At 41.4% G+C, this 19,914-nt stretch overlaps 3 protein-coding genes across 13 annotated transcripts; 2 read left to right on the top strand and 1 right to left on the bottom strand.

Annotated features, from left to right (window-relative positions):
* The first annotated feature begins 91 nt into the window (after nucleotides 1-91).
* arhgap1 (Rho GTPase activating protein 1) lies at nucleotides 92-7,494 on the top strand. Of its 3 annotated transcripts, none has more exons than XM_021606988.2 (13): nucleotides 92-306; nucleotides 1,657-1,854; nucleotides 2,881-2,976; nucleotides 3,077-3,164; nucleotides 3,326-3,457; nucleotides 3,722-3,808; nucleotides 3,896-3,994; nucleotides 4,140-4,247; nucleotides 4,377-4,453; nucleotides 4,685-4,762; nucleotides 4,924-5,052; nucleotides 5,257-5,360; nucleotides 5,589-7,494. In XM_021606988.2, the coding sequence occupies exons 2-13, from the start codon at nucleotides 1,716-1,718 to the stop codon at nucleotides 5,757-5,759; spliced, it is 1,308 nt and encodes a 435-aa protein (XP_021462663.1). In that variant the 5' UTR covers nucleotides 92-306; nucleotides 1,657-1,715; the 3' UTR covers nucleotides 5,760-7,494. The 3 variants fall into 3 exon arrangements, with proteins under 3 accessions (XP_021462663.1, XP_021462664.1, XP_036836471.1); XM_021606989.2 differs by lacking the exon at nucleotides 92-306 and adding an exon at nucleotides 376-541; XM_036980576.1 differs by lacking the exon at nucleotides 92-306 and adding an exon at nucleotides 636-1,184.
* Nucleotides 7,489-17,437, bottom strand: atg13 (ATG13 autophagy related 13 homolog (S. cerevisiae)). Of its 9 annotated transcripts, none has more exons than XM_021606978.2 (18): nucleotides 17,226-17,437; nucleotides 16,658-16,738; nucleotides 16,458-16,538; nucleotides 16,229-16,348; nucleotides 16,046-16,092; nucleotides 15,804-15,944; nucleotides 15,651-15,691; nucleotides 13,954-14,050; nucleotides 13,670-13,768; nucleotides 13,434-13,524; nucleotides 12,885-12,983; nucleotides 11,569-11,676; nucleotides 10,746-10,879; nucleotides 10,496-10,616; nucleotides 10,272-10,349; nucleotides 10,043-10,156; nucleotides 8,827-8,955; nucleotides 7,489-8,540 (listed from the first exon to the last, which is right to left on the bottom strand). In XM_021606978.2, exons 2-18 carry the CDS (start codon nucleotides 16,727-16,729, stop codon nucleotides 8,463-8,465), a joined length of 1,650 nt encoding a protein of 549 aa, XP_021462653.1. In that variant the 5' UTR covers nucleotides 16,730-16,738; nucleotides 17,226-17,437; the 3' UTR covers nucleotides 7,489-8,462. The 9 variants fall into 9 exon arrangements, with proteins under 9 accessions (XP_021462653.1, XP_021462654.1, XP_021462655.1 ...); XM_021606979.2 differs by having other exon boundaries at nucleotides 11,581-11,676; XM_021606980.2 differs by having other exon boundaries at nucleotides 11,569-11,649.
* Nucleotides 17,438-17,605: 168 nt separating this feature from the next.
* harbi1 (harbinger transposase derived 1) lies at nucleotides 17,606-19,636 on the top strand. Its single transcript, XM_021606969.2, has 3 exons — nucleotides 17,606-17,705; nucleotides 18,004-18,690; nucleotides 18,818-19,636. Exons 2-3 carry the CDS (start codon nucleotides 18,021-18,023, stop codon nucleotides 19,192-19,194), a joined length of 1,047 nt encoding a protein of 348 aa, XP_021462644.2. The 5' UTR covers nucleotides 17,606-17,705; nucleotides 18,004-18,020; the 3' UTR covers nucleotides 19,195-19,636.
* Nucleotides 19,637-19,914: the final 278 nt, after the last annotated feature.

The raw sequence follows: 19,914 nt of genomic DNA, 5'->3' as shown, positions 1-19,914 counted from the left end.
TTTTTGGGATACAGATCTAATGATGAAGTAAAAGCAAGCAGGTTTGAAACTATATCTGCTATCATAATCGAAGATAGGCCTTGATCACACAGCCGCACTCCTCCACCTATGCCTCTGTCTCGTTTTCGGAGTCAGAAGTATAGTAGTGTGTTTGCCAAGACCGAGAGCTCTCCACCCGCCGAACGAAAACCGGATGTTTGTGACTAGTGAAGCAAGCAGCTGTCACTGGCATAGCTAACGTTAGTAGCCTAGCCAGCTAACAATTTAGAAAGCCTTTCAGCGGGGATCGATTTCACAGACTGTACGGTAAATCCGACAATTTAATTTATTTGATGAAATAATCAATGTATTTTGCGCGTTATTGTAGCTAGCTAGGACATAAACGTTAGACGAGCTAACTTGGATTATCCCAATTATAACCAGGTGGTTAGCCTTACCAGCCGAGGAAAAATAATGGTAACAACATACTGTGCCTTGCTAGCTGACAACAGCTAGCTAGCAACTCAACAAGAATTTAGCTAACTACAGTCTACACCTACAGGTTAGCTAGTTAACGTTTATTTGAATCTATCGACATTTGTAAAACATTGTTGAGTAGTTAGGTGAACTACTGCTGTACCGTCGGTAGCTGACGTTGGCCAACGCAACGTTTTTTGTTGTTTTTAATCTATCGACATTGCAGTGTAATGGAGCATACGTGAAATAGCTAACGTTAGCTAGAAGATTCGGGACAAATTGCAGACTTGTTTTGCGTAACGATAGATAAACAGCTAAGACGCGAATCACCTTATTTTGGTTGCTGACGTTACATGGCAGTAGCAGTGTTTCGTAATATACCCTTATGGCTAATTGAGCTAGATGTGTAAAATTATTGCACTTTGCCTGAATGCATTTCTACTCCCGTGGACTGCGCATACAGGAATGCGTTTCTGACTTCAGTCGTGATATTTAAAGAACCAACATATCAGAACAGATTGCATCTCATAGATGGGGAGGACTGTATTTGAGCCTTGCAGCCAAATGAAGAACGTCGGGTAGCACAACAACGCTTCTTCTTCCATCACAACCCCTGTGGTGTTGTAAAATAGATTGGGTCATTCCATGTGAAAATCGGTGTGTGTGTGAAATGTTGTGTGGGCCTTCCACAAACAAACCAGCCATGCAATTGTTGCTGCATTCGACAGGCATGTATTCAAATGATGCTAACCTGGTTGCAGATGTGAAATAGGCCTAGTCTAAAGGACAATCGCTTATTGACCTATTTGTTTCTTCCGTCCATGTTTCATATGCATTGTCCTTTCTGACCCCATTGAAGTTGCTCTTCTGCAGTTATGACGCATCAGTACAGCTTTAAAATATGGTAACTTAGTTGCATGGATTTCGCACAGGGTCCATTACAACAGTGATAAATTACCACAAAGCACAATAGAAAATGCATGTTTAAAAAATGTGCCTGTTTAACACTTGTTAGCTGTTTTATTTGTCTAAATTAGGCTATAGGGAGGGAATCGACACAGTCAGAAGAATGCTTTTCTTTTGAGGAGGACTCTTAAAAAACAAGATATTTAAAGTGATCCCACTGCTGAGATAAGGTGCCATCTCTTTGCATCAGATAATCAACATCCATCCAGAATGTAACACTTGTTTCTGTGACAGGAGGCTGGCTGAGCACTTGACCAGACTTTATTCTGTGTGGAGTCCCATAGTACACCACCATGTCTTCAGACCTTCTGGTTGACCTCAATGATGACCTTGGAGTAGATGATCCACCCAGCAATGCGCTGGACCTGCTCAAATTGTCTCCAATGGGGGACAAGCTGTGGCCCCCAGATGACTCCAGTATGAGCAAGTCTGGTAAGAACCTAAAGGCAATTAAAAGGAAAGCTGGACCTCTCTGTGCTGTCAGAAATCAAATCAAATAGCTTCCTGAAATTTAAAAATTGCTTAAAGAATTTCTAGTGTTCTAAAAGCCAACTAATCCCTTGAGTAAAACAAAATCATGAGATCACGGTTTTAAAAATACACATTCCTGGCAAAATAATGTTTGCCCTTGTAATATGATACCAATCAGCCTGTTGTAAGATCAGCTGAGTTTTTAGAAATGGAACGTTGTTGTAGGACCATTACTATTGCTGTTATTTCTCTAAACATCTTTACCATCTCATAGTTTTACGTCAGTCTGTCTTTAGTCCAAGGGAAGAGTCAAAAAGAGCCTTCTTCACAGCCCAATGCAGTGAGCCGTTTGTTACTCGTGTCATATTATCGTTGCATATTGCCCTCTGACAGTGTGCATTCATTAGTTATGCATCCTATTTGTAGGCACAGTCAAATTTCTGTTTCACAGCAGATCTCCAGCCCCTGTCTGATTGGAGTTAGAGGGGTGGGGAGGTTGAAGACGAACGCCATTATTTGTGGCTAATGGATGCATCTACAGCACCATGATTTAGAGTTTGAATTATTCTCAATCATTACTAATTATTCATGAACAGATGATAAAAGAGAAGGGAACAAGGGTTCATCTTATGAGATACCAAATGAAGCGCACACTGTCTCACCCCGCCTCGGGCAACTGCATGTTAATGACTAACTCTGTGAGAAGGGCATTGGTTTAGTCAGTGTGGCCTGCAGATTGCTGCTGGCATAAGTACACAATGCGGATGTCGTGGTCATGTGTGTGGGTTAAGCCCGTAAAATGAAATGTCACACCCATCTACTTATTTCAGGATGCATTGAGAAGAGGCTCAAAGTGTGTTTGCAAACAGTGAGCAGTGAGCACATACTGTCCGTGACGGGGCAGATCCGAAACGTTGAGTTGTGAAATTCTGAGCGATCTGCCTCCAAAGATATGAGCTAGTGTGAGATGGTTGAATCTCTCAACAGAGACGGACATATCCAAGCGATTGGGGGAGGGGTCACACCTGACCTGGGACCACCCATACTATGATATTGCCAGGCATCAGATTGTAGAAGTAGCAGGTAAGAACTTTGTCTCTACTTGTGTAGCTTTTCTGTGCTGAATATCATGTTCAGTCTTGGATCCCGTTGACGTTGTTTCCGCTCTCAATCTGCTGTCAAGGTGACGATAACTTTGGCAGGAAGGTGATTGTCTTCAACGCCTGTCGAATGCCCCCTCACCACGAACTGGACCACCACAAGCTACTGATGTGGGTGTTACTGTTAGAGATTATTGAGACATTTTCATACTGCCAAATTTCTAATAAATTGCTTCTTGTTTGTGCCCCCCCCCTAGTCAAGTCAGTAGTCGTCGTTGTTTGTGTTTTCATGTGATAAGGATTGACTTCCCAACTATCATACTATCATCCAGGTATCTGAAGGCCACCCTAGACCAGTATGTTGAGAGCGACTACACCCTCATCTACTTCCATAATGGCCTCACCAGTGAGAACAAGCCATCTCTCAGCTGGCTGAGAGACGCCTACAGAGAATTTGACCGGAAGTGAGTCCCCGCCTACCTCTAGCCAGACACTGGGGACCATAGTCGCAAAGCACATTTCCTAGTTTTTCACCTATGAAGGATGAGATGCACTCCATTTCACCAGAGATCTGAATCGGAAAACTAAAGCCAAAGAGGAAGTGGACTTTGCCCTCACCCATACTTAAGTCTATTTTTTTTTTTTAAATGACGTGCTTTATTTGCACTTATGGCTTGACTTCTCTAACAACAAAAGTGTACTTTTGCTGACTGCTCTGTTTTCTTCAGGTACAAGAAGAACATCAAGGCACTGTACATTGTCCACCCCACCATGTTCATCAAGACTCTTCTCATCCTCTTCAAGCCTCTCATCAGGTTAGCATTCCAGCACCATCATCATATGCTCTTTATTCCTTTAACTGTAAAGTGTTTGCCATGTGTGATGAATCCTTTCTTTTCTAGCTTCAAGTTTGGACGAAAGATCAACTACATCAACTACCTGAGTGAACTGGAGGACATTGTTAAGTGTGAGCAGCTAGTGATACCCACCCGGGTGCGAGAGTAAGAACATTTCTCACACTTTACGTGTGACTACTGTATCTCAACATTGGCATTGAATTATTCACTCTTGTGTAATGGATGTCTACTTGTGATATCTGACTATATCAAGTGCGTTACTCTGCTTTCTCACACCCAAAATCGTTAGCTATGATGAAAAAATCCGAGCCTCACTGAAAGCGTCAGTTCAGGCCCAGATGTCCCCCCCTCGCAGTCCACCACTGCCCAATCAACAGTTTGGAGTCCCCTTGCCAATGTAGGTAGCTGGATGAGGGCTGTTGTATTTTACTCCCTCAATATCCGACCTTAACGTTGCGTACGTAAGATATTCTCCTGTGTATGTTTAAAAGGTTTTTAAGTGCTTTGTTCTTGTTGATTTGTCAAGGCTAAGAGCGAGAAGATCTGACAACGAAGCAGTTCCATTAGTGATGCAAGACACAGTGGCCTTCTTAATGGAACAAGGTGAGCACCATTTTTGCATGTTTTACCAGTGGTCATTTTTCTTGATGATGATGGGTTCAACTTTTCAGTCTTTGTTCTGATGATCATCTTTTGGACAATTCCATTCTAATTTCATGGATACTGTACCTGGATTAGTATTTGACTTGCAAAACAAGGCTAATACTGCTATTTGGTTCTGTTTTACAAAATGTTTTGTTTCTGTGGTTTCCCCCATTTTCTGTCCTGTCTTAGGTCTTGAAATTGAGGGGATATTCCGGCGGTCAGCCAACGTGACCCTCGTTAAGGATGTTCAGCACAGATATAACTCGGGTGAATGATTTTCACTCATTGTTACTCTTAAATTAATATCTAAAAAATAATATCTGGTCTTGAAATCCCTGGGTAGACCTAATTACCTCTTTGGCTGTAGCTGTGGGATTTGTACGACTGTGATTGTCTGTGTCTGTAATTGTGTCCGTCTGTGGCTCCAGGTGAGGAGGTGAGTTTTTCCCAGATGGAGGACGTTCACCTGGCAGCTGTCATCCTCAAGACATTCCTCAGAGAACTACCTGAACCCCTCCTCACCTACCAGCTCTACAACGACATTGTCAACTTCCACAGTAAGTCTGGGGAAGACTCTCTTATCCTCCACACAGTAGACAATGGGGATATATTTTTACATTTGTTTTACTATAGCTATTCAAAATATCACTATAGCTGTCAATTTGTTTCGTAGGTCGTAATCCTTAGAGGATAGTTTTAAGTCATAGCAGTATAATATAAAGGGTGTATTTGTTATGCTATTTGTTATGCTCATTCCTCAGATGTTGACAGCAGTTCCCAAGTGACTGCGATCCGGAACATGCTGGCAATGCTCCCTGAGGAGAACTATGCCTCCCTGAAGTTCCTCATTGAGTTCCTGGTGCAGGTATGTTTTCTGTCACATCATATCCCCAGCTGAATACGTCTCAGAAGCTCTGCAAACACTCCATTTTGTCTTTGGAGGCCTGTTATTTTAGGCTTCTGTCTAAATAGTCTTCGATCGTGGCATTTAGTACTGCCTGGCGACACTGGCCCTCACCAGTTTGTGTAAATAAACCAGTGAGTTGTTCTGTTCTTATTGATATTCTACAAACATGCATGCTTGCCCATGTAGGTGTCTGCACAGAGTGAGATCAACAAGATGAACAACGCCAACCTGGCAGTGGTGTTCGGACCCAACCTGCTATGGGGACAAGACGCGGCCATGACACTCAGTGCCATCGGCCCCATCAATAACTTCACCAGAACTCTGTTGGACCAACACCACAAGGTCTTTTCCCCGTAACACGTCTCCTGTACAGCTATCTCTAACCACGCCACATTTCATTCCGTGTTTAAATCCCCATCTCTGACCCTGTCTCTGTATTGGTTTAGTACAGCGTAACTGTGTCTCTCCCAGTGTCCCCTAGTAGTGTTGCCAAATGCATGAGTGTATTGTGACTGAGGACACAGAGAGAGAAAAACAAAAACAGGGGAGACGAACCGTTGAAGATGCCAAAAGAGGCCAAAGGTCAGGTTAGAAGTCAGGTATGAAGAAGGCTTTAATGTCTCCGTCAGATATCTATCACTCAGGAAAGGTTCAACACAGTGTACACGATTTGGTCTTTAAAACAATTGGAATAACCAAAACCAGTTCACATCTGTTCTGGTTTGAATCATATCAAATATTGATTTTGATGGTACAGATTTCCGAGAACATTTATGCAATGTTTTGTATCTGGGGAGCAAAATATATTTCATATTAATTTACTTGGTATGTCTAGTCCTATTTGCGTTGGAACAAATCATTTTAGAATTTCATAAATGATCGGTCGCTACAGTCAATGTGCCAGTGTACTCCGGTATTCGATGTAGTCTAAATTCTTTCTGGAGTTTATATTTTGGCACGTCTTATTTAAGTATCATGGTTATGTGTAAAGCTACAATCTATAGCGAAATAAAACCATAAGTGTGTATCTACGTTTTTTTAATTTTTTTAATGTTTGTCACATATCGCCTTTTTAAATATTTCCAGCAAGCCTTCGTTTGTTTCTTTCTGCTGCATTACATTTGCCAAGTCTTAATTTTTGATCATTTCTACAGGTCAACTATTTAAAAAAAACCTCTATTAGTCTTAATCGTGTAACTTCTACATTTCATGTTATGCCTGATTTGCTTTCTCAATGCAGGACAGTGTTCATGATACATATTCTACTTTTGTGTGCATTATTACTCTACCTACGGCAGTTATTCCTTGAAAATCATTATCCAGATGTAAAGGCTTTGATGGCTAGTGTCATTGCTGGCGAAATATCTTTTATGAAGCCTTAAAGTCAGTAGGGGAAATAAAAGGGCTCCTAGACATGGATAGACTGAAATGCTGTGTACTTACAGACCCATTGGGCTCTCAGGCCATACTGTATTTGTTTTTGTTCTGTATGTTAACTGTTAGATTAGTTTTTTTTCTGAGCCTTATTTTGACGTCCGTTGCTTTTGTTCAATTCCAAATGCGTTGGAGAACACTAAGAGGGTTCCATTTGATTTTTTTTTTTAACCTTAAAACATTTTTTCTATTTGCAGTGGCCAAACTTTTGGGGGTACAACTCCTGTGCTTTGTAATCCTGAATGACTTTGTAACGAACATATCCCGAACAAGAACCGTGCTAATATTAAGACTGAATAAGTAAGAGTTCTGTTGTGCTTCTATGTTTTGTCTATTATGAAAACTTCCTAATCATGTCAATGAAACAATTGCATTGACATGCGGATCAGTGGCTTTAGTAGAACCTTTGACCCCATTTGCGTCTGTGTGCCTTCAGGAAACAGGCGAGTAACTACCACTTGTCATATCTCGTGAAAATTGTGCCCGTTTATCCACCTTTATTGTACTGTTTATCTGTATTGTCAAATAGTATTTCCTGGCTGCTACAGTGAAAATGAAATGTCTCTTAAGACAATTTTCCTCAGTTCTAGGTATCTTACTTTCAAGATCTTTTTTTATGTTGTGAATATAAAGTATAAATAAAAGGTGATGGTTAAAAGTGCCTTCGTTTGATTTATTCAGTTGTGTAGAGGGGCGTACTCATTTGACAAGAGTTTTGATGCTCTATTGTATTTAAGCTTCAAGAGGGGCGACAAATACAATCACTCGTGGTGTTCTGGTATAAATCACAAACGACCACAATCAGAAATATATATATAGGGCCTCTGGCTTATTCCTTTCCGATAATACAAAATAGGCCATTTGAAATAACTTTTATTACGCATGGCCATGCTACTGTATATTAACAAAGCATTGGGAAAATCAAGAGGACTTAAGATTGATACATTGAAAGTGCAAATAATGTTTAGCCTTTTTACAGATAAGGGGGAAAAAGTAAACTTGCTTTATATGGTACATAATTTGTAGTGATACTTGTCCTAAAGTTGGTAGGACAACATTTCTCCCAATTTACATTTTCAATATACAGATTCAGCTAGAGTATGTTTCTTGGGTATAGATTGACTACTACTGATCATTTTCCATACATAGCTTGGCTTCTTCACATCTACTAAAACATAGCCATGTCTGACTCCATAGGCGCTATGAACGTTCTCCGTGTCACACGGGACAGCAATAATACAATGCCTCCTGACATTATTTAGACAAAATCGCTTTCATGAACTGAATGTCTTTGTTATTGTGTGTTAAGTTCTATAACAGCAAGGTGAGAGGGGATTTGGTATTTACACTATGACAGTCTGCTCAACACTAGAGCAAATGTTGCAGTTTTTCACATCAGAAAAAAAGATGTCTTCTGTTGGGTACAGGCTCTCTTACTCTACAATACATCAAACAGTGAGGTTTGAAGAACATTCCGATTACAAATCAATGTGGAATTTCAAATCTAGAGAAGAAAGAAGAGGCATACACAGACTGAATGCAAACAAGCTCGAAAGACAACAGGACCTTGCAGATGGACTTAAATGGGATAATTTGTCGTTGCAGCCAGTGGATCTATTTCTATCCCTACTGCAATGTGTCCACAAATGCATCAAATTCATCAATGTTCTTCTCGTATACTGCAAGTTTTTCGGGAAGAGAGTCCTGTTGGGAAAATGAACAACATCATTACAAACACATGATGACTAAGATATTGATTTATTAGACTAAAAAGCACCACAGAAAAGATATCATTATACGATTTACTGTGTGTTTGAATGTAACTACTATGTTCCCCTCTCACTACTATCCGTCAGTCATTTAAATTCCAACAGGACCACTTCATACACAAGGAGACCACTTCATACACAAGAAGACCCCAACACCCCCCCCCCCGGCAACAAAACAGAAACCATCTCTCTTTGGAAGTCAGAAGTGTGTCTCATCTCACCAGGTCTTCTGCCATGGACTGAGAACTGACATCAATTGTGAGGCTGGCGAGCTGTGGGGGGTTCTGGAACTCTCTGTAGAATGTGCCAAGGTCCATGGGAAGCAGGTCATCCTTAGAGAACGCAGGCTTCTGAATAACACAGAGCACACAGAACACAATCAGATGTGCAGGGCAACAACTGTAACAGGCCCTTCCTTAATAATAGACGATCGATCCTACGATTTTGTTGTCAGCAGCACATATTATTCCCAAAGAGGTTCCGTTTTTTACATTTTCTTGCCAGCAACAGTCCTAATTAATTCTCAACTGTTAACCACGAGAGAACAGGTCAGAGATTTGAATTAAGAACACTCATTCCCATAAGCTTCATTTTCTCTTCATCAGAAGCATTTATCTAAAATATTCAAAGCTGACATCTCTCCCTCTGTTGCTTTAAAAGCCTTGCTATGTGCTTTGTCGCATTCGCCTTTGACTGTTTTGGATTTCATTCCTCATGGTCACTACAGCCCAGATACAGGCCAGAAAGAAATACTGTCTGAAGGTGTCTGCATGCTTCCCATCCGAAACAGTTTCTTCGGTTGTTCATGCACACATTTTTTTTTTCTCCTGAGGCAATCAGAAGTTCAGTAGCCGAAGTCTACTCCCCTTTTGTAGGTGACTGGTCAACGGTAGGGATTCTTCAATGAAGTGTTTGATGTCGTTCAACGAGAGACAACTCGTTGTCATGCAAATGGTTTCAGTTGAGAAATACTGCATCATACACGTTAGTTAGATGTAAAATTGCGTGACTAAGACCTCCTCCGCAGAAACGTCGGACTTTATTACAGATTTCTTGAGTTATCTTAGTGTATACTGCTACGGCATCTAAAGAGGGGCAAACAGTACTATTGCTGCTTTTTTTTTCTCATTTTTCAAGCGAAGGTCTTTAATTAAAGGGAGTATTGCGAGGCACGGACATTCACTTCGTCTAGCTGAGTTATGCAGGCACATTAAATGACCACTGCTAAGTGACGTAAGTAATGCTAATTTCTACACGAAGAAAATGAATGTTTTCTTCCTCTGCAGATAACATCCACAATTGACAGACATAAACAGACATTTGTTCGTAGCAGCATTTGATACGGCATAGAAATGAGGTTAGATTGATCTAATTATTATTATCCTTGACCAAAATGCAGTCTGTGTTTTACTCTGTTACCGAAGGCAGGGTACTTACAAAGTCCACCATAACAAAGTCGTCCTGTGCCGGGCCACCACTCTCACCAGAGCCCTGGGAGTGTAAACTGCCCTGCAGAGGAGAGGACGTGGCTGGGGACTCCGGCGGCTGAACCTTGGATAAAGGAGAAGTGATATTATTGCCATGTCTGCACTAAAATGACTCCTAATCATAACCCAGAAAATTGTTATTTAAGGGTGACAATTATGTATGTGAATATTTGATTTACCATAGGGTCATTTTCCTCGAGGTCATAGGCTCTGGGAGCAAACGCTGCAAATGGTAAGTCCAGGCTTGCTGTGGTTACCTGCAATGGACAAAGAGTAATACGGCAGTGATTACAACGGTATAATACTCACTGGTATTTTGTCCTTTTCTCGTAAAAATGGGTACTTCCAGCAAAACATATCAAAGGTGTGTACTTAAACAAGGACATAATAAGGTTGTCCCTACCTGTGTGCCTGGCTTGTTGACAAAGGCACCCACTTTCCTGGTGAAGGTGGTCTCCAGTACATCACAGGGAGAGACACCCTTCACCTCAATGCTCCTCGACAAGGTCTCTGCACCCTCGCCACTTTGAAAGATAACATGGCAAAGTTGTAACCGACAGGTTTCTCCCAAGCAAGTATAATCTCAGGTGATCCACACTCCCACGGGGTGTTTCGCTTTTGTCACATGGGGGTCATGGCAGACTGGGGCTTACCTGCTGGAGGGAGTGGCGGGAACATGATCAGCGGGGGGGCATGAGGACACTCGTCCATGCTCTGCCTGGGCACCATGACAAGGCTGCACAGGCACCTGCTGGGGTACGCCCCCCTCCTTCCCTGGGATTCCCATCTACATAGGACGTGTGAAAGGCCATAGTTAGCACTGGTTGAGTCATGTTGAAACACCTATGCAAAGCTTTGTTTCCCGTGTTGGCCCTCAAATCCATGCATTTGGAACATCTTGACTGGCTGCGTCGCCGCTTGGTATGGCAACTGCTTGGCATCCGACCGCAAGGCGCCATCCATGACTGGTATAGACCAGGCGGTATCGGAGGAAGGCCCTAAAAATGGTCAAAGACTCCAGCCACCCAAGTCATAGACTGTACCGATGCACCAAGTCTGGAACCAACAGGACCCTGAACCGCTTCTACCACCAAGCCATGAGACTGCTAAATAGTTAGTTAAATATGTACCTGGACTATCTGCATGGACCATTTTTGCACTAACTTTGACTCATCACATATGCTGCTGCTACTTATTTGTTATTGATCCTGTTGCCTAGTCACTTTATTCCTAGTTATACAGTAGGTGCATATTTACCTCGTACCCCTGCACATTCACTCTGTACTGGTACCCCGTGTATATAGCCACATTATCGTTACTCATTGTGTATTTATTATTACTTTTCTATTATTTCTCTATTTTTCGTCTCTCTCGGCATTGTTGGGAAGGGCCCGTAAGTAAGCATTTCACTGTTAGTCTACACCTGCTGTTTACAAAGCATGTGACAAATAAGATGTGATTTGACTCGCTCAATACCTGGGTGGTTACCTGGTGTGGGTTGGCAGCGTTTAAGGTGGAAGGGTGGCAGAAGTCAGCAGCTCCGACAAGAACAGGAGGCTGATAAGAAAGACGAGAGCAGTAGAGCTGAGAGAGAGAGAGAGAAAGTATGAAAGAGAGAGAAAAGTAAGAAAGAGAGAGCGAGCTAAAACATTAATTAATCCACAGAGGAGAAATGGGGTGATGGGAGCAAGCAGCAGGAGGTAGAAAGTATAGCATTATAGAGGACAGTGTAAAGATTCTAAGGCAGATTTGACTTACCCTGACAATGAACGTGATTAATATCTTCATATATTTAAGTGACGACTAACTATTTGTTAAGGAATCATTATCAGCAAACCAATGTGGAAAGGATTTAGGTTCGGAATTCTAGGGCAGTCAGTAGATAGTGACATTAGTACTTCCTTATGTTATAAAATACCTTTTACCAAGACAAATGTGATTATTAATGAACTGGACTCTCTCTAACATATCATTGACATTACATATAAAAAGTCGGATTTCGTAACGTAATACATCCGATAATAAGCACCGAGCTCTGTTGACCTAGCGGTGCACGTTTCTCGTGACAACTTGTGAGCACTTTACATTTTGTGGTCATCGTCTTCAAAGTTGTTTCCGCGGGTCGCAAAAAGCGCAATTAGCATGACACGAGCTGAATGAAATCATGTAAAAAAGGCTTTGAAAATAAAAAGCTTGGTAAAAAATGCTCAGTGCGCTGTTGACATTTCACAGAGATACGCCCGTTATTGTGAAAAATCTTCAAAAAAATAACAGGAATTTCAGATGAATATAAAAAGCATATACTAAAATATACATATCAATCTTACATCTATATTGTTTTATGTCCTGCGGATTTGAGAAGAAATATGATGAGTTCAATGGGAAAGTGAGCCTGTCAGGTAGCCAGTAACCTGGTTTCTAGCACAATTTTCCTCAGTTTTTAGCACTTTTTTTTGTTTCTCTCTCTGGACTCCATTGATTTAGTCACCCTAATTCTGGAAGAATTCAACAGATTATTATAGAAATACGAGGTTAGGACCATTGGTTTTCTTAGAGGAATATCTACACAGAAAAACATTATTTTACCCATTGGTCAAAAGATGCGTTTTTGATTGGACGCCCTAATGTAAGGGAGACAGAGCTGTCCCATTTGATTGCTTCCATTGATCAGCTTTTAAGCGCTCCATACTTCTATTACTTTTAAACAGGTAATAGAAGACAGGCCAAAAAGTCCTGGAACACCTCAGGCATTGTGAGTGAGTGAGATACATGCCCACACACGCAAGACTCACTTGGTGTGAGAAGGCCAGGCCCATCATGGGGACTTTCAGAGTGTCCATCACTGCAGGTTTAGGGGTCTTTAAATGTGCCTTACTTACAGTGAACACACACTACACAGACAGCACATAAAGAGAGAGAGAGAGAAAAGGGGCTAAGAGATGAAAGCACTTATACAGAAAACAGAAAGGAGAAATATGGTATGGGAGCTTGGTAATGTCTCCAACACAAAACATCTACTTTTCCCACAGCCAGACTTGTGAAATGAGCTTTGGGTATGAGAATACCAAACCACCAGATCCACAAATACACACAACAGTTGGATGCATGATCATCAATATGGGTCAAATGTTTGAATATGTATGTCTATTTGAATGCGGTGCCAGACATAATCGTTTAAGAAAACACCTGACCCATTTGGATGTGAATTATGACATGAGAGGGAGTCTTTACATATGGGTGTGTCTAAGTAACATTCACAAATCTCAAACCTCAACATGGACACCACCTCTGAAGTTACACATGTTGCAAAGATCGACTTTGCTAAGCAGTGACATACGTACTTGTGAGGGTGGAGAAGTGGAGAAGGACGTGGTGCACACTTCCTGAGAATCTTCCACCCCATTGTATGCTCCTTCATCTTCCCCGGGTGCTCTGGAGTATAGGGAAGGCAAACAAACATGGCCAAATTATTACTCAATCCTTTAAATTTATACCATCACTAACGATAATAATAAATAATAGGCATGCACAAATCTGTATTGGGTCAGTATAGGTGTTTGGGCGAGGGCTAACCCACCTGTAGTTACATGGACGCATGTGTCCCATGTTGCCAAAGGGGCGCTCAACGAAGTGGTCAATAATTATGCCCATAATCGGAGCCGTCCTCTCAAACTGCCTGTGAGTTTATGAATATAGAATTAGGAATAATGGAAGTTTATAGCTAAAACCAGTGGAGAACAAAGAGAGGACGTGGAAGTAAAGGGGAAAACATGGTGGCAGATTTTACAGGCAGTGCATTTTTGACCACTGAGGAGTGAGCCCATGCAGTGCTGTGAAAAAGAACAGCATCTGTTTCTGTACCTGGTGGACATGAAGGCCAGGTTTGTCCTGTAAGCACAAGACAAGGTGATTGTTCCAATGGGAGTTCCCACAACTCCTACACGCACTGTCTGGAACCCTGAAAAACAGCATTCAGAAAAAACTAACGTCAAAATCTTCACAGCCCTATACAACACTTCCAAAAACCCAGACAACCAACAAAATGTATACAGTGCATTCGGAAAGTATTCCGACCCCTTGACTTTTTCCACATTTTGTTACGTTACAGCCTTATTCCAAAATGGATACAATTATTTTTTCCCTCATCAATCTACACACATTACCCAATAATGACAAAATGAAACAGGTTTTTAGACATTTTACATAAGTATTCAGACCCTTTGCTATGCGACTCGAAATTGAGCTCAGGTGCATCCTGTTTCCATGGATCATCCTTGAGATGATTTATACAACTTGGAGTCCACCGGTGGTAGATTTAATTGATTGGACATGATTTGGAAAGGCACACACCTGTCCCACAATAAGGTCCCACAGTTGACAGTGCATGTCCGAACAAAAACCATGTCATGAGGTCGAAGGAATTGTCCGTAGAGCTCCAAGACAGGATTGTGTCGAGGCACAGATCTGGGGAAGGGTAGCAAAAAATGTCTGCAGCATTGAAGGTCCCCAATAATACAATGGCCTCCATCATTCTTAAACAAAATAAGTTTACAAGCACCAAGACTCTTCCTCCAGCTGGCCGCCCGGCCAAACTGAGCAATCGGGGGAGAAGGACTTTCGTCAGGGAGGTGATCGAGAACCCGATGATCACTCTGACAGAGCTCCAAAGTTCCTCTGTAGAGATGTGAGAACTTTCCAGAAGGACAACCATCTCTGCAGCACTCCATAAATCAGGCCTTTATGGTAGAGTGGCCAGATGGAATACTACACTCCTCAGTAAATAGCATCTGGTCTGATTAAACTAAGATTGAACTCTTTGGCCTGACTGGACAAATCTGGAGGAAACCTGGCACCATCCCTATGGTGAAGCATGGTGGTGGCAACATCATGTTGTGGGGATGCTTTTCAGCGGCAGGGACTGGGAGACTAGTCAGGATCGAGGGAAAGATGAATGGAGCAAAGTACAGAGAGATCCTTGATGAAAACCTCCTCCAGAGTGTTCAGGATCTCAGACTGGGGTGAAGGTTCACCTTCCAATAGGACAACAACCATAAGCACACAGCCAAGACAATGGAGGAGTGGCTTCAGGACAAGTCTGAATGTCCTTGAGTGGCCCAGCCAAAACCAGATCTAACATCTCTGGAGAGACCTGAAAATAGCTTTGCCGCAATGGTCCCCATCCAACCTGACAGAGCTTGAGAGGATCTGCAGAGAAGAATGGGAGAAACTCCCCAAATCCAGGTGTGTCAAGCTTGTAGCATCATACCCAAGAAGATTCAAGGCTATAATATTTGCCAAAGGTGCTTCAACAAAGTGCTGAGTAAATGGTCTGAATATTTATGAAAATGTAATACGTGTTTTTATTTTTAATACATTTGCAAAACATTCAAAAGAACAGTTTTTGCTTTGACGTTATGGGGTATTGTGTGTAGATTGATGGGGGGGGAAAACAATTTAATCCATTTTAGAATAAGGCTGTAACGTAACAAAATGTAAAAAAGTTAAGGGGTCTGAATACTTTCCGAATGCACTGTAAATAATATAACGGGCATGGTTACCTTCTCCCAATCCTGTGAGTTGAACCTCTCCAAAATATATCCTGCAAAATAATGTATCTATTAGTCAGATTGTTTACCAACACGATAAAACTCCATTGTTAGCAATACCGGTCAAAATAATGATAACACTTATCTGTATACAAGAAAACAAACCTGTACAGTATGACATAGTCATGGCCTTGCTTTCGTGAGAGTTTGTAGGCTGGGGTTACCCTTGTAATGGCCAGCAGTGACTTGAGCAGTAATGACAGGCGGTTGTAGACAGTGTAGGACACCTTAATATCTTTGTCACACCTGCAAAAAAAATAATAATCAGAAATGTTGAGTGTTACGGTCCAACTACAAAAACTGAAGCACTAAAATAAGAAAACACAAAACTACTTCTCATTACTTACTTCTCGTTCATTTCAAGACACCATGTCTCCAATTCCATTGAGTCTCCCTGTAAAATATGACAAAAACATGTTCATGTTTTTCTAACCTTTACAGTCACTTGTATTGATTGATGAACAAATGCCCAATGATCCAGACCACTTGTCTCAAGAACTGTCTGTGAACACCAGTCAGTGCTATCTTACCTCTGAGGTTTTGAGGGAGATCTCAACACACATGGATCGTCCGATGCCAGGAAGCTGCCCGGACAGAGCTTTCTTTGCCTCGTGTGTAACTTCTGGGATATCTTTGATTGCCAGATTGAACTGGTGAAAATAATTGAGTTTAATGAGACTTGAATCCACAACCCTTTCAGGAGAAAATTGGCACAGGTAAATTAATGAGTTGAGAGGCAAAGAATTCATTGTGACTTACCCAATCAGAGCCAGTAGGTGAAGACAAGGAGCGTGTGCATACTTTTTCCCCAAGTCGCGCTTGGACTATCACCTGCACTGTCTGATGACAGAGAGAAATTAGGGAATTATCAACCTCAGTGAATTAATCAGCTCAGGAATACTGTAGAAAGTGCTTGATAATCTAAGTGTGGCAATATTGCGTATAATTAAAGGCAGTACCTTCAAAGCGAAAAACTTTATGAACTTGTCCAAGTCTTTTTTATCCTGAGGACTTAGATCACTGTCCATCATGGAATGCCCCTGTAATGTAAAAACACATTCTGGTGAGCAAGGACAGACAAATGAATCGTACAACTGTTGGCAGGCTATATCGACGGCTTGCCACAGTCAAAACAATGCTGGATTTTGTCTAGCACCATTCAAATCAAATCAAATGTTATTTGTCACATGCGCCGACTACAACAGGTGTAGACCGTACAGTGAAATGCTGACTTACAAGCCCTTAACCAACATTGAAAGAAAACAACCCCCCCCAAAAGCAATAGTGACTATAGTCATATTAGCTAAGAACTCTAGTGTGTCCATATTAAGCTTGTGTGTGTTGACAAAAAAAACAGCTAGCTAACTCAGACTCTAGCTAGGTAATATTGTAGTAAAACATATTGGCTGTCAATGACAAGAAAACATTCAAGATTGGTGGTAGCTATCTATCTAGCTAATTAATTTGTTAGCATGGCTAGCTAGTCCATAGCTAGCGTAGCAAGATAGCTAGCTAGCATGTACGTACTTGACGTTAGCTCATCACATCCGAAAATCACAACTTGTACTTGAATGTTGCGCTGATAGCGTACTAAACAGTGTAGTTCTGGTTACCTATATGCCTAAATTTGACATATTCTTATATTGGCTAAGTTCACACCGTCGCATTATGTTATTGGGACACAAGCCTTGACCAGCTGGCCCATTTGTTGTTTATTTTCATTGGGGGTATGGCGTGTTTCGAAGGAGTTGTATTTTGAGAAGCACATTCATCTCCAACACGGTGGTCTATAAAATCTGCAAAATTGCATATATCGATATGTTAGTGTTATATTATCAATAAAAACATATACACGTTGTTTTGGAAACAATAATTCCGTTCATTTGTTTTTTGTTTATTTTAAAATAAAATCGAAACTGCGTCTCACATAATTTTGCTAGTTATCAGAAAAGTGATATGCGCAATGTACTTTACGCAGACGAGTCACAACAACAACAGCAAACTCCGGTAGGATTCAAATTAGACGTGTTTTTACAAATGCATGATATTTATAGTTCGCATTCTTCTAAGTTTGCACCATCTCGGGTTCACTGTTCCCAAAGAAATGTCGGATAAGGAAATTGCTAGGCTAGCTGGTTAGCTAGCTAGTAACGTTTGTATAGAAAACCAATCATTTTTTATATATAGTAATGTTAGAGAAGCATATCATACCAGAACATAATATTGAAAGAAATAGACCATGCTGAAAACACCAGGCTCTATTTTGATGCATTCAACAATGCCTTTCTCTTTTTGCCCCTTACAGAATATACATAAGTAGAAATGGCTATACAAATAGCCATCCTGGATTGTGACCTGCTGCTCCATGGTCGTGGACATAAAACTCTCGACAGGTTTGATATAGAGACCGTTTCAGACGAGTTCCTATTAACAACATTTGGATTCCCTCGACATTTCATCTACTACCTGGTGGAGCTACTGCGTGACACATTATCACGACGTACGCAACGGTCTCGAGCAATAAGCCCAGAAGTTCAGATTCTTGCTGCTTTAGGATTCTATACCTCAGGATTCTTCCAGACGAGGATGGGAGATGCCATTGGCATTAGCCAGGCTTCCATGAGTCGCTGTGTGACAAATGTAACCAAGGCACTGGTTGAGAAAGCTCCAGAGTGCATAGTATTCATGAGAGACGAAGCTACAAAACAGCAGTCCAAAGAGGAGTTTTTCAGGGTAGCGGGAATACCAAACGTCATGGGTGTTGTAGACTGTACCCATATAGCCATTAAGGCACCCAATGCAGAGGATTCTTCATATGTCAATAAGAAAGGCTTCCATTCAATTAACTGCCAACTTGTGTGTGATGCCAGGGGACTTTTGCTCAGTGCAGAGACTAACTGGCCTGGCAGCTTACAGGATAATTTCATATTAAAGCAGTCTTCAGTGTACAAGGAATTGGAAGAACAGGAAAATCATGAAGGCTGGTTTTTAGGTAATATAGCTCATAATCCTCCATTTAAACTTTCATTGTTGAAAATACAATTTATAAAAACAAATTGTTTTGCTCTTCAAGCCTCCCTCTTTCATAATGTCTAACCTAGCCAAGTCTTGTCTTCTAGGAGACTGCTGCTATCCTTTAAAGAAATGGCTGATGACACCTGTCCAGTACCCAGAAACTTCAGCAGACTTTCGATACAACTTGGCTCACACTGCCACTCATGAGATTGTGGACCGCACGTTCAGGGCCATTCAAACCCGTTTCCGTTGCCTGGATGGGTCCAAAGGCTACCTTCAGTACTTACCTGAGAAGTGCTCTCACATCATTCTGGCCTGCTGTGTCTTGCACAACGTGTCATTGCAATCAGGCTTGGATGCCTGGACGTTTGAGAGGACTGATATGCCAGACCAGTCGGAGGAGGGCAGTTGTAAGCCAGAGGCTGTGGACTCAGAGGCAGTCCGAATCCGTCAGGAGCTCATTCTTAGTCACTTCAGCTAGGTCTGCATGCTCAGAATCAACGTGGAAAACACTGTATGGTTCACAGAGACACTGCCTGCAATAGAGAAGTGGTTGACACCAGATTCTGTATAATCAGAATAATATAGGTTGTAGGAGGTCTATATGTACAGTGCCTTCAGAAAGTATTCATACAACTTGACTTATTCCACATTTTGTTGGGTTAAATTGATATTTTTTTCTCACCCATCTACACACAATACCCCATAATGACAAAGTGAAAACATGTTTTTAGAAATGTTTGTGAATTTATCTAAAATTACATTTGTATCCCAAAAAACTCCTTAGTCCTTTCCGAAGACAAGCATGCCCATAACATGATGCAGCCACCACCGTGCCTGAAAATATGGTGGTACTCAGTGATGTGTTGTGTTGGTTTTCCCCCAACATAATGCTTTGTCTTCAGGACATAGTTTAATTCTTTGACACATAGTTTGTAGTTTTACGTTAGTGTATTATTGCAAACAGGATGCATGTTTTTGGAATATTTGTATTCTGTACAGGCTTCCTTCTTTTCACTCTGTCATTTATCTTAGTATTGTGGAGTAACTACAATGTGTTTGATCCATCCTCAGTTTTCTCCAATCACAGCCATTAAACTCTGTAACTGTTTTAAAGTCACCATTGGCCTCATGGTGAAATCCCTGAGCGGTTTTCTTCCTCTCCGGCAACTGAGTTAGGAAGGACGCCTCTATTTTTGTA

The sequence above is a fragment of the Oncorhynchus mykiss genome, chromosome 6 (assembly GCF_013265735.2).
Source record: "Oncorhynchus mykiss isolate Arlee chromosome 6, USDA_OmykA_1.1, whole genome shotgun sequence".
NCBI classification, from domain to species: Eukaryota; Metazoa; Chordata; class Actinopteri; order Salmoniformes; family Salmonidae; genus Oncorhynchus; species Oncorhynchus mykiss.
This window is presented reverse-complemented; position numbering and strand designations above follow the sequence as displayed.